Source organism: Convolutriloba macropyga, chromosome 5, assembly GCF_964194025.1.
Source record: "Convolutriloba macropyga chromosome 5, txConMacr16.3, whole genome shotgun sequence".
In the NCBI taxonomy this organism is placed as follows: domain Eukaryota; kingdom Metazoa; phylum Xenacoelomorpha; order Acoela; family Convolutidae; genus Convolutriloba; species Convolutriloba macropyga.
Genome location: NC_134472.1, coordinates 67,502,957 through 67,516,496, shown reverse-complemented (window position 1 = coordinate 67,516,496; position 13,540 = coordinate 67,502,957). Strand labels below are relative to the sequence as shown.

At 38.7% G+C, this 13,540-nt stretch overlaps 1 protein-coding gene across 1 annotated transcript; it reads right to left on the bottom strand.

The window, feature by feature from the left end:
* Positions 1-3,144: 3,144 nt before the first annotated feature.
* On the bottom strand, positions 3,145-7,685 carry LOC142340193 (paladin-like). The gene is made up of 2 exons (XM_075390697.1): positions 7,327-7,685; positions 3,145-4,419 (listed from the first exon to the last, which is right to left on the bottom strand). The coding sequence occupies exons 1-2, from the start codon at positions 7,636-7,638 to the stop codon at positions 3,511-3,513; spliced, it is 1,221 nt and encodes a 406-aa protein (XP_075246812.1). The 5' UTR covers positions 7,639-7,685; the 3' UTR covers positions 3,145-3,510.
* Positions 7,686-13,540: the final 5,855 nt, after the last annotated feature.

Below are 13,540 nucleotides of genomic sequence, written 5' to 3'. Positions count from 1 at the left end.
CATCGGGCTAAAAGCTCAAACTACTTTCGAGCTGTTGGCTTTGCCAAAAGCAAGCTGCTGCTAAAGGAGGTAGAGCATGACGGAGGGTGTTGAGAGCGTGTAGAATGAGGTGGAGGGGCTGGGGCGGTTGAAGTGATGGTGGGGGTTAAGGTTAAGTGGTGGTGGGGGAGGGGGGAGTACGTTTGCGTTACGTGGGGGGAGGTACGTTTGGGGTTAATGGGGGAGTCAAATTTTAAGAACCCCTTTTCTATCATGAACTTACGTCTCTTAAACAATTTCGGTGAATCGCATACTTGAAGACTAGTTGGCCGTAACACTCTGACATTTTAATGCGCTCCGGGCTTCACCTCTTTATGCCGTTTTGAGGACGAAAAATCAAATGAAAAAAAAACGATCAGACGAAAATCGGAAGTATGGAAAATCGCATACAAAAAGACCAGCCGGACTAATATAATTGCTACAAACTTCGTGAGAGCAATTAAAAATACTTATTCTGAAAATCATAGTACCATGAACAAGACCTCAAGATAGAAACCAACTATTGACTGTTAATATTGTCTAAGTTAACACGATGACAGCGACACCGTTGACAAAACAATCAAACAAACAGACTAACTTCGGCTGAATTGCTCTCAAATGACAGGCGCGGGGGGGGGGGGCAATATAACTTACAGGGTGTAGTTTGAACTGTTTTTATGGGTGCAAAACACTACAACCTCTTAGGAGTTCGAACCCCAGGACCTCCCGGACTACAGCGTGACATCTTAACAATTTAGCTTCAACTGCTTTGATTCTCAATCGCTCATAATCGGTTTATTTTAGCAACAAATTTTATTTTGGAACGACAATTGAGATCACACAAAAACATAAACCGACTAACGTCGGAAGAATTGCTCTCGAAAGAAAAGCGAGGCAATTTTATTCAGGGGCTGTAGCCTAGATAAATTTTTCTTTATGTGTGCAAAAATTTTTGACCACGCGGGATTCGAACCATGGACCTCTCCATTCCTCAACAGAAGCACTGCTCACTCGGTTATCAGGCCCATCTTATTGCTATGTTGCAATCAAGTTTATATTAGCAACAAGCTTTACTTCAGGGTGAGAACAGTAGATGTAACTCAAAAATGAACGAAAGCGTGAAAAAGTCACTTGAAAAGTCAAAGAATGTTCTAGAAGAAAAGCGAAGAATGTGATAAAAAAACACATTTACAATAATTGCTACGAACTTCGTTGAAAGCAATTAATAAAGAAGTCAGGCATGAAATAAACAAGTGCAGAAATGGTGAAAAACTTTGCATTAAAAAGACACGCAGGTTAATTCAAATTAATTACCTCAACTTCGTTCGAGAGCAATTAAAAATTTCTTGAATGTGTAAGGTATGCTACATGATAATTGGTACAGAAATGAGTTGTCACAAGACTAGAACGACAACACATTTGGACGTCAATCAAATTCTCTTCTAGGTCCATGAATTAATTTTCTATTCTCAAGTCATACATTAAAAAACGGCCAAAAGACAAGAAACGCTTGGGCTTGCAGCGTTATGCAAATTGAGACATAAACAAAATTTAACACCAGATCTCAGTCCCCTGCAAAAATAAACAAAAGAGACGACTTTTTGAATTCACTTAACTAGAAAAAAAAACAAAAAATCTGAATGATTCCTCATTGCTATTCTTGGGCTAAAATAATAAACATAACCGATTAACGTCGGGCGAACTGCTCTCAAACGACCGGCGAGCGGTTGGCTTCGTCAGTAGCTAGCCACGGTTTAGTGAGGCTAGCTTAGCTTGCTTTGACTCGGCAACTTTTAATTTTCTAGCCTTGTTAGTAAACAAATCAAATAAAAAACTGATAGTTTAAAAATTAGCAAAATATTGCAAAATGAAAATGTTCAAAACTAAAATTGTGAAAATTCAAGATATTAAAATCTCCAAAACCATTTCATTGTCTCAAGAGACCATCCAGTATCCCTATTTCAAGCTTTAAATAGTTTCACTGGCTCAAAGATCCATAAACTTGAAAATGATACTCCTCCGAAAAAATGAAAAATAAATTTTATCGAAAAATTGCTGAAGCTGGAGTCATTAAAATATTGATAACCAATCCATTAACTGTAGAAACTATGCAACAGCTTATCATCATGCCATGGAGGAGGTCCTACGACCCTGGTGCCGTAAAAAATGATTTAAAAAAAGTCAAAAAGATTCAAAAAACTTGAAATTGCAAATATTTTTTTAAAAATTGCTGATATTAAAATCTTTAAAAACATTCTATTACATTTAAAAGCTATGCAGTAACCTATAATCAAACCCTAGAGGAGCTTATGTGGCTCATGAGTCTGGAGAGACCTAAAAAATGACAAAAAATTTCAAAAAACTTGAAAAAAATTGCAAGTTGCATAAAAACTGCTAAAATTTGTGATAAAAGTTGAAAACAAATCCATGGCCAGAAAAGATTTTCCAGTAACTTTTTTTTAAACCCTTAAGGACGTTTTCTGGCCCCTGCGTCTGGAAAGACGTGAATAATGAAACATAAATGTCAAAAAAATTGAAAAAATTTGCACATTTTGTCAAAAAGATGCTAAAATTCCTGATGTTAAAATGTTGAAACCACTCCACTTATAATAGAATTTATGCAGTAGCCTATTATAAAGCCCTAGAGGAGGTTCCTTGACACTTAGGGCTGAAAAACTCAAAAAATGACAAAAATTTTCAAAAAGCTTGAAAAAAATTGTGAAAATTAGTATAAAATTGCTTGTTTTTAGCGATCGGTTGTTCGTCAGTAGCCACGGAGGGGATGTGCATGGGGGCTAATGCGGGGCAACAACCTTGGGGTGGGGAGCAACAGCGTGATGGTGGGGGGTGGGGCAATAGTAGTGGGGGTGTGCCTTCAACCTCTAAGAACCTCCCTTCAGACGATAAGTATAAGTCTCCAAAACAGTTTGAGCTGAAAGGCTCTAAGATCACGTAATGCCCGCTGGGCGCTACCTGTTTATCCCGTTTTTGAGGACGAAAAGTCAAAAGCGTCAGACCAAAAAATCGGTCAAGCGAAAAATCGCATAAAAAAAGACCGACAGGCCTAATATAATTGCTACAAACTTCGTTTGAGAGCAATTAATTAACAAGGGGTCTCGGAGAAAATTTAAGTAAACTAATTTTAATTCCTAAATATCTAACATTAGATGAAGATACTATTTACAATTGCAAAATTATAGATTGATTTGTGTTAATATTGCACAGATGTTATGAAGCTGATCGTTAGCCAGGTTAAGTAGGTGATTGTTATTAGCACAGAAGACAAGGTTGATTGATTGGGGTTCAGATACTTCTTTTGAATCTGCGAACAGACATCACGCAGAATTGACAATGTCAAGTCATCCGCTCACTCTCAACAAATTGATCGCGGCCAAGTTCTTTCGACCTCGCGCATTCATTCTGTTGTCACAATTTTGTTAGTTTGAACAGTTAGTATGCAATAAGAGCATCAGAGAACTTGATTTAATTATTTCACTCCCAGTTAAATTTGGGTAATAATGGGTTCTTCACGTCGACATCTTGACGCTGTCCAGGTTTACGCCCAATAATCTTCACAAATAAATCTTCCTGGTTTTCACACCACGATTTGAAGGATGACTTTATTCCTCCAGTTTCCTTTCCCTGAAATTTGCTGGAAAGATACAGACAGAAGAATATGAAATATACATAACGTTCCACATAGTTGATAGCCAAGTTCTTCCAGAAGTCAGCTCTCGATTGGTTTCCTTTTTCCATCTCTTTAGCGTAATCACCTTTGCACTTCCAAATAAACTGACGCATATTAATCAAGTGGTCACACATGTCCATAAGAGCATCAATTTCATGCTTCGCATTTTCGGCTTCAGGTACTGCGCTAATCAATGCGGTGACATAAGAATAGTAGCCATTTTCGGGTGTTTTGTCTTTGCTTTTGACAACATCAGTTCGGATCTGCTTGTTCTGGCTTTTCGACATAATCAGCGCACAAATGAACATTCCAGTAGTTGTCCTTCCGCGTCCCATTTGACAGTTGCAGTGAATAGCCGTGCTTTTGTCAACTTTACTACAAACTATTTCAATGAGGTAGTCAAACTCCTGTAACTCGGGCACGCGTTCATTTGGCACATCGTTGATTGGTACCCGAACAAAGTCAATAGGAACTGGGGCTGTTTTATTTACAGACTCATACATGCCGCTAACTGTAAGTATATCTCCATCTTTGATTCCTGATAAATCATGTTCCGTGTCAATTCTATCAGCTGGCACAAGCGAGTAGGTGTCTCGAAAATAGTGCATCGTATCCTTGTTTGCAGTGATCGAAGGTCTCAATACCTCATCAGCTAAGTAGTTTTCCAATTCAAAAGTTTTGTCGGCCGACAAGCCTTCGATCTCCAGATTTTCCTGTAGAAACAATTAGAGTATCAATGACAGAGATATTTCTCAATCAAAACATAGCCTTTTGAGGATGAAGTCAAATGGAAAAAACATAGCCGGCAGGTTGCCGGAAAATAGCAGCGATAGACGCTTGTGTCCTTCCATAGATAAAAAAATAAGATCGCCAGATTGACAACCAGTCTTTTAATAGACCACTAGACTTTTTGGTTAGATTCCGACTGTCATTCTTATGAGACACATACGCTCTATAAGGAAAAAACCCCTAATGGAGCTTTTTAAAAATTAATATTCAAAATCAAAAAATCAAGACTCAAATACTCAAGAATTAGGGCATATACGTTTGTCACTACTTAGCGTCACACTATTGACTAGTAAATGTTCATAAAATTTAAAGTTCATCAAGCGAGTTCAGAAGTAATTTTTGAGTGAGGTAAGTCATCCAATTGACCTAAAGGCAGAACAAATGACGTCACGCACACAAATTTTATCTGCAAAGCAGTAGAAATCACTGAAATTGAAAAACTCAATTCCAAGATGCCAGCTCGCAAGAATCATCGATGGAGACGACGAATTATATAAACATAGCATGACAAGTCCTGAAATACAATTGTATTGAATTATGACGTGACAATCAATAACTCTGCTCGAAAATGAGAGCTCTTAGTAATAAGACTAAGCAAAAAAAACAACAACAGAACAACAAAAACAAGCAAGACTAAAAATTCAGCTTTCATTTTTTAAAAATTCAGGATCAATATCAAACTGTCATTAAATGCGGATGAGTGCTCTCACTAATAATATTAAATAATCAGACAGAAATAACCAAAAAAGCACTAAAACTAGCTGAAACTTTTTGAAATAACTTAGTAGAAAAATCACAGAACGCAACAGCTACTGAAGGAAACAATTACATCAAATGTTGAGTCCTCGATGACGACCGTTGAGACCTGCCATCAATGAGATTAAGTGATGAGACAGCGATAAGTACAACAAATACTAGCAAAACTGAAAAAACACTAAGATTTTTTTTCAAAAAAACGAACAAGCTTAAAAGTTACAAAAAACAATAGCTATGAACTGAAATGACTTGCTTTAAATGAACCTTTTTTAGCAATCAATGAGATTGGTCGATGATGAGACTAAGTCAAGAAGACAAAAATGAAAAGAAAAACTCAAAAACTTTGATAATTATTATTGAAAACAATTAGTGTCAAAGTCATAGAAGATATTAACTTTGAACAAAAACTATCAAATCATAAACTTAACCGCTATTAGCAGCATCAGACCTGTCCCCAATGAGATTAAATGATAAGACATCAAAAAGCACAAATACTTGCAGAACTGAAAATTTCACTCAAAAATTTTGAGAAAAAGTAGAGTCAAAGTAATAAAAACCACTAGCTATTAACTCGAGCCATTATTTAGGTTTTTTACGCCTCATTAGCAACCAATCAAACCTGTCATTGATGGTACTAAGTGATAAGACAATAGATAATTTTAAAAATGAGGGCAAAATCACTAATATATTATGATAAAAAATGGTGGCAAAGTCATAAAAAGTTTTAGCTGCCCCTTAATGAATTCAAGCAAAGGCAAATAGGCACAATTTGAACACATATGTACCGTATTAAAAGAACTGAAGGAGATGAAACTCTTAAAACAAGTTAAATTGACGCACCCGAAAAATATCCATCTCCAAAACCGCCAAATTGTTCAAATACCAATTTCTCACTCCACTTTAAAGGTATTTTGAAAAACCGCACGCCTCAAACCTACTCGATTTTTCGCTCCCTTTACTATTTCAGAGTGACCAAAATCATCATCTAATTTGACATCTCACTGACGTGAAAAAGCTGAAAAAAGCGTGAACAGATCTTTAAGAAAAGACAGCGCACCAATACAATTCAAAGTCTGAATTGTAAAAACCACGATGTCTCCAATAATAGCCGCTATCGCTTCCCGGCTACTAATAATTTAACGATTAAAATTTCAATCTTAATTTATCTTCAATTGCCAAAATTATATTACAGTACTCAAACACATTACTACCATAGATCTACAAAAGTATGCAACCAATTGAGAACAGGAAGATGTACCGAAAGAGTGGTCTGAAATCAAAACTAGAATCCTTGTATACGAAGTTGAGTCATCAATCAGGTTCAACTCAATCGACAAAATTTCACAATAGTGGTTGTACCGAAAGAGTGGTCTGAAATCAAAACTAGAATCCTTGTATACGAAGTTGAGTCATCAATCAGGTTCAACTCAATCGACAAAATTTCACAATAGTGGTTCTCGGTGAATACGTGCAAACGTACTCTCCCAATACACCTTTCGAAAGCTTGTTGTTCTGAAGGTCTTAATGATTATAGAAGTACCCTCCTAGAGTTCGCTAAGGTTTCACGTTGACGAAATAGGAATTCTGTGAGATTTGTGTATTTGGTAAAGCCTTGAAGCGGAAAATACACCTAACAACGTCCATTGTGATGAAAAGTTCACACTAACTGTCCAAAAGGGAGCTTCACCCAGAGACACTGTTCCGTCCATTAGAAGAAGGATGATACAACCCTTTCAACTGTTTTATTTTGTTTTCAGATTGAATGTCTGAGAACGCAAAATCATTGTTGCAGGTTTTACAAGGTTGTTAATTTGTTAAAATTCTACTGTTTTGATTCTATAATTGTTTTAAAAACCATCTGAATTTCTGCTGCTCAAGGTGTCTAGAAGTGCCATCGAGTGGAAATCAAAGCCCTCCCCCCCCCCCCCCCCCCCAAAAAAAAACTCAAAAAATACCGTATTACATAATTTACAATAGTGATCATAAAAAGCACCGTAACATGCAATGAAAATGTGAAATAAAAATGCCTGAACATTCCTTCTGTCTTCTGTCAGTGTTAGAAATTTAGCCCTTACTTTTGGATTTTCTTTCAATCTCGGAGCAAAGCTTTTATTTTGAACATAAACCACTGGCTCAGTGCGCATGTTGATCCACAAAAGCTTTGACACACTGTTCCCTTTGTAATGTGCAAGCACATTTTGAATTCCTTCAAGAGTAGGTTGCGCAGAGCCGAAAACAAGCAGATCTCCCATCTGTCTCCAATTGGGGGCACCTTCAAACTTTGGTGGTAAAATGCCAATGCCTTTAAAATGATCAACTTTCATTACACATGTGTTCAACTGCCCGATCACCTTTGTGAATTGTTGTCCTTCACTGCTGAAAGCCATTATTGTGACTAAAAGGCAAATCAGATCTTAAACACGAAAAGTACAATAAAGGGGGTTTGCTCTTAAGCCGCGTAGGACAATCCAATGGATAAGTAGTGATCACCTACTATGAGACATCATTGCATCGTATATAATTTTAAAGACAAGGCACTATAACTCTTTTAGAGCAGCGTCCGGAGAATTGAATTTTATAAAAGTTTATTTGTTATGAATCTCAAACAAAAGCTCATAAAAACTTAAGCCTTTCAAATGGTCGAATCTTTTCCGTTTGTGTCATTCCAAGTCTGTTATTCACCTCAGTTGCAGAGCACGTGTCATTACATGTCGTAAAGAAGTTTTGAAAATTGCACAATTTCTTGTTGTTCCTTCCCGAATTCATGTCAATATTGAAAAACCAATCAAAATGTGGAATGCGTGCTTCCAAAGCAGAGTTCAACAGCTGAGGAAGTGCTTTTGTTGTTGTTGTTTTGGATTCCCAGTTGGCCTGCAGGGGCCTGTGCCCCCGCTGTCTGTTCAGAAATTTGTCCAGTTGTTTCTGCAACTCCCACAGTCGCAGCATAGCTGCCACGTGCAGACTTGTTTTCGGAAAACCGATTTTCCACGTGCCACCATATAAGATTGATGATTCTGTTCTTTAGTCCAATTTCGCAACTAAAGTCAACATTCTCATGTATTCTGTTCACTACTGTAGCAGTTCTGGAGACAAATTCAGTCCTTCTTCACTCAGTTTATGTTATATTTACCTTCAGCGTTACTTGCCCTGCTGTTCCATGATTGAATGGTTAGGTTGATTTTTTGCTCCTCAATGTCCTTGTAAAGTTTCGAAAAGAGCAGCTCATTCAATTGAATGAAGAGGGGTAGAGGTACGACATTCAGTAGTCTCAACTGAGCTTTGTAGTCACCACGGTGGGGTCCACACAACCATTTCAGTACACGCCTTTGAAAATTTTCGAGCTTCCGTTGATCTGTTCCAGATTGGTACGCGCAATTCAGCCCGTAGAGCAAAACAGGTAGCAGGCCTGATTTGTACAGTCCTAGTTTCAAAGAGAATTTGGCAACGTTTCTCCCCAAGCAGTAGAATACATTGTTTGCTTTCTCGATTCGATGCTCGATGTGCGTACTCCAGTTTAGCGTGTTAGCAATGTAAACTCTCAGGTTTTTCACTTTCCCAGGCTCCCCTAGCGGTTGTCCGTTTAATGATAGACATGCGCGTGTCCCTCGAAATCTGAGTAAATGGCATTTGTTGACTTCTAGTTTCATTTTAGTTGATTTCACTCATTTCCCAATTCTCTTTATATCAATTTGGACTTCTTCGTTTTATTTACCGATGGCTAGGATTTTTAGGTCGTCCGCTGAAATGAAAGGTTGGCTGAAAGTTAGAACATCGCGAAGATTGTTTAAGAAGATGCAAAAGAGTAAAGGTCCCAGTAGGGAGCCTAGTGCTACTCCTCTGGTCACTTGCAATTCTTTTGATGTGTGATCTTCAATTCGAAGATTAAGTTTTCGCTGATTTAGGTAGTCGTATAGGAGGTCTAGGAAAGATCCGCCTACGCCGATGTCACATAGTTGGGAGATGAGCAGTTCTTGGGGCACGGTGTAAAACGTTTTGGAAAGGTCACTGTAAAGTGCAATGTCTTGAGCAGTTGGATCATTGTTTATGGCGACATACACTTCATTCGAAAATTGCAGGAGATTGGTAATCACTGATCTTTCCTTGACGAAACCTTGTTAACTCTTCGACTGAAAGTTTTTGATGTGGTTGTATAGCGGCATGTACATGCACTTTTCAAAGATCTTGCTTTCAATGCAAAGGAGAGATATGGGTTAGTAGTTTTCGACGAGTTTCTGATTGTCTTTTTGGACACTGGTACTACGGCCGCTGTCTTCCAAAACAAGGGTGGTTTCCGGATACGTTTAAAATTTTTGAAAATGGTGTTTAACGTTCTACATAATTGTTTCTTTGTTGCTTTGAAGAAGATTGGCAGTAGATTGTTGGGGCCCCGTGACTTCTTGATGTCAAATTTGTCCAAAAAAATTTTTAATTATTCCAAAGGAGACTTTGAAGTTTTGGAGTTTGCTTTTCTGGTTCTGGTATCTGTTGACAGCAAAAAGGTCTTTTGGGGGCGAACACAGAGTGGAAAAATGAATTGAACAGTTCCGGTTTGCTCTGGGTTGTACTTTCTGACTCTTCTTCATATTTTACAAATTTTGGTATTCGAGGTGCTTTGTTTATGTATTTCAAATGTCGAAAGATTTCATTGATGTTTCTAGTGCCGAACTTTTTTTCCTGTTAACGTTTGATCGGCTTCGCAATTTTCGAGCACTTCCGCTTCAAGAGCAAGCACTTTCGTCTTCCTGTAGGTAGTTCGGCGAGTAGCTGGATTGATCCGTATCCAGACTTTTCATTTGATTTGAAGTGGCAGCGGCTTACAGGTGGGAAGGTTTTGTGTGGTTCTTCTTGGAACATAGTTTTCGATTATTATCATGGCGTAGTCCTGGAATTCGTTGTACATGTTAACTGCATTTGAGAAGCATAGAGGTTGGAAAAGGTTTGATGACATGTGGCACAGCATAGAGTTAAAGTCTGCTTCGATGAAACTGTAGTAAAGTTCTTTCGTTCGTTGTTTTTGTTGGTATTAAATTTCTACGGACTAAACAACAGGAAGTTGGTCACTACAGTCGTTTAGGGCCTCAAATCTAATTTGGGAGAATACCTCGCAGTTTCGGTAGAGCACTACAGCAAAAATATTTTTAAAGCAAGTTGGGAAGTCAATAGCTCGTCTGAGGAGACGCTCTTCGAGGATGTGGAGGACGTCCTGTTCCTCTTTGTCGGTGCTCCAATATGCTCCCCAGTTTGTTGAGCTAAAATGTAGATTGCCAAATATTACTGCTTTCCGATTTTTTGGAATGGCCTCGAGTATACGTTGGTAACAGTCAACGTCATACCTGTACTTGCTGTTCTGCGGTGGATTGTAAAAAGAGCAGATATATATCTCTTCGCTGGTCAACCTGATTTTGCATATTGTACAACACTCCACATCCACCTTGATGTTCTCGGAGCATAAAGAGTTTTTCACTGCAATCAAGGATCCGCCGTGCAGGTTAATGTAACGGTGTTCTCTGTCTGACCGGTAGATAGTGTAGTCGTTTAGTAGTAGTTCGGAGACTGGGATGCCTGAGTTTAGCCAAGTCTCGCAGCTGCATATAACGTTCTAAGAACCAAAATTAATAACGTTTGTCATTTTGAAACTTCTTTGGCAATCCACGAGACTGCGGGCGTTAAGCTGCAGGATCTGAAGGTGAGATAGTCAGGTTTTGGTTTGATTGTTAGGGGTGTCGTTTAATGGCACCTATATTCCGTCGTTGTATAATGTAAAGTTCCTTATCTTCAGTTTATCCCTTTACAGCTATGTTCAATGAATTCCTTACGCCTTCTAAGACAGATATTTTCTTTGCGGGAATCCTCAATTGAGAGGGCTCGCGGGACGAACAATTTCATGTCCTTCACTTCTGGTTGTCGTTCCACACTTTTAGCCATGAGAAGGTTGACGGCAGTGGCACTAGACAAAGTGACAAGAACAGCGCGCGGTTTGGGTCATTCCTTCTGGAATTTTCCCAGCCGCCTGAGGTTGACAATTTCAGCTTTCACTCCTATAGTTTCCAAAATGTGGGTTACATGTTCATGTGTTGGACAAAATTCTCGTTACAAGCTTTTTTTTGGATCTTCTGGGATCCCTTGTACTCTAAATCTCATTTCAATGTTGTGGGAAAAACTTTTGTTTTGCTCTTTTGGGGGTTGTGACATAGTCACTTTTTTGTTAACCTCTACTTTATTGACTACAATGGCGTAACTTTCTTTCACTATTTCGTGTGCTTTCATCATCGCTTCGTTGATCTTATTTTCCACTAAATCAGTTACTTATTCTTCGATGCTTTCGATTTCTGCTGTCACATTGAGTTAGTCGATCTTATCATTAACTTGCATCAGAGTTCTGTTGCGGATGAAGGCATCTCTTTCGTTGTTGTTGACTCACACAGTACAAAGCAGCATTGCATTTTGTCTCAACTCCTTGATTCCGTTAAGAGCTACGATAGCCCCGTGCAGACTGCTTCAAGATGTAGACGACAATTGCATGCCACAATTGAAGGTCTGATTGCGGTTTGGAGTGTTTTTCTTGCAAGATCTACACGAACGAGTCATTTTGACTAGAGCTAGTTGCTTGGAAAGTTCCTGGAGTGGGTGTAAAAGGGGGATTCAGTCACTTTTGGCCCAGTAGTTAAAAAGTGCCTTTGGTGAACAGAAAGGACAAAGAAGGATAAACTTATGAGACAACTTAATAGGTAGGCCAGTTGGTTCCCTAAGTTTTCCCGCTCCCCTTAGCGCAGTAATTAAATGGCGACGTAGGAAGCAAAAATTACTAAAAAACTGTACCTAGTGCTTTGAAGTTACGTCTGCAGCGGCTTTCTTTCTATTACTCTGAGAAAATCGCTCGTTCTTGTTTACAATTTTCTTGATATCGTAGTCGTAGCTTCTTAAAGTTGTCATAAGTTTGACTTCCAGGAACGGTCTGACGTATAGCTTTTGGTAGGTTTTAGTGTAGTCGGAATTGTTCTGTTTCCGCTTTGACAAAAGATCCTTTGTTAGGTGAAGTACTTGGATTCTGAATTTGAGTAGGTTTTTGAAAAAGTCGGAAGCTGTGGATGTTGGCGTCTTTCTTTGGACGTATACGATTGCCACCAGGTTTGCGATTCGTTCTAGTTCCTTTAGAAGATGAGCAGCCGTAATTGGAGTTCTGGGATGCTAAGGATTGGACGTCACGCTGTTGTTGATGACGTCGTACCACATGATCACCGGTGACCTTGGGGGGTGTTGATCTCAAGGACACTTTTACCGGGCTGGGCTTCTGGATGAACACTCAGACCTGGGAATGACTCAATGCGTATTGGGAGGGTCCTTCTAAAATCTGATGCCGTCTTGAGGATCACACTTCTTCCAAATGGCTCTCAAGTGGCAGGGCATTTGTCAAGAGCTCTGCACAGTGAACTGGCAGCTATCACGAAGTGCATATAGGGACCACAACTGCTGTCCCAGAAAGCCAAATTTAACCTTCAAGATTCTATTAAATAAGTTCACACAACATTTATGATAAGTGATTTTTATTTTGGAAACATTAAGAGTGAGTATTGATATTTAGTCAGAATAGTTTTACATTTTGGCCTTCCGCTTACGAGACTCTACCAAAACCCAAGTCACCTTTGACAGGAAACGGGAATTTTGACTATCGCAGCGTGCTAAATTGGAACAATTGTCTTTCGAACAATTGTCTTTTATATACTCTTAAACGAAAGCAATTTTTTATCAAGTCCTTAAAACAAACCGAGGTCAGTTATAAATAGCTCAGTTACTAATTTTTTACCTGGCGCATGGGCGAAGAAAAAAAAATTACCAATTTTATTAATGTGGTTTTTGCGATTTCCGTCGCAGGGTTATTATTAGTCCCAGTTATCAACTATTAAAATATTGCCAACTTATTTCTACAGAGAAGGCAATCACAGAACAGTTGCCATCTGCAGACGTTCTTTACAGAGTAACTTTCGCTAACGAAAAGCCACATGATCGCTATTACATCACTTTTGAGCCCGGCTTCGTTTTCAAATTCAACGTATATGTCCATTCTTCTCAAGGCCGAAGAAAAAGGCCTTGGGCCGTTTTTGTACGTTTGTTTTTATCGAACTTAAAGATGTCATTTTTCGGATCTTTTCCGTGCCCCAGTACATTAAGCTCCCCCCAATTACAGAGCACGTGCTATTACATAGTAAATTATTACGTAAAAATATGGCACGTGCGTCTAAGGGTGCAAATAATATGTGCCCACTAAGCTGGGGGCACAAACGGAAAAGA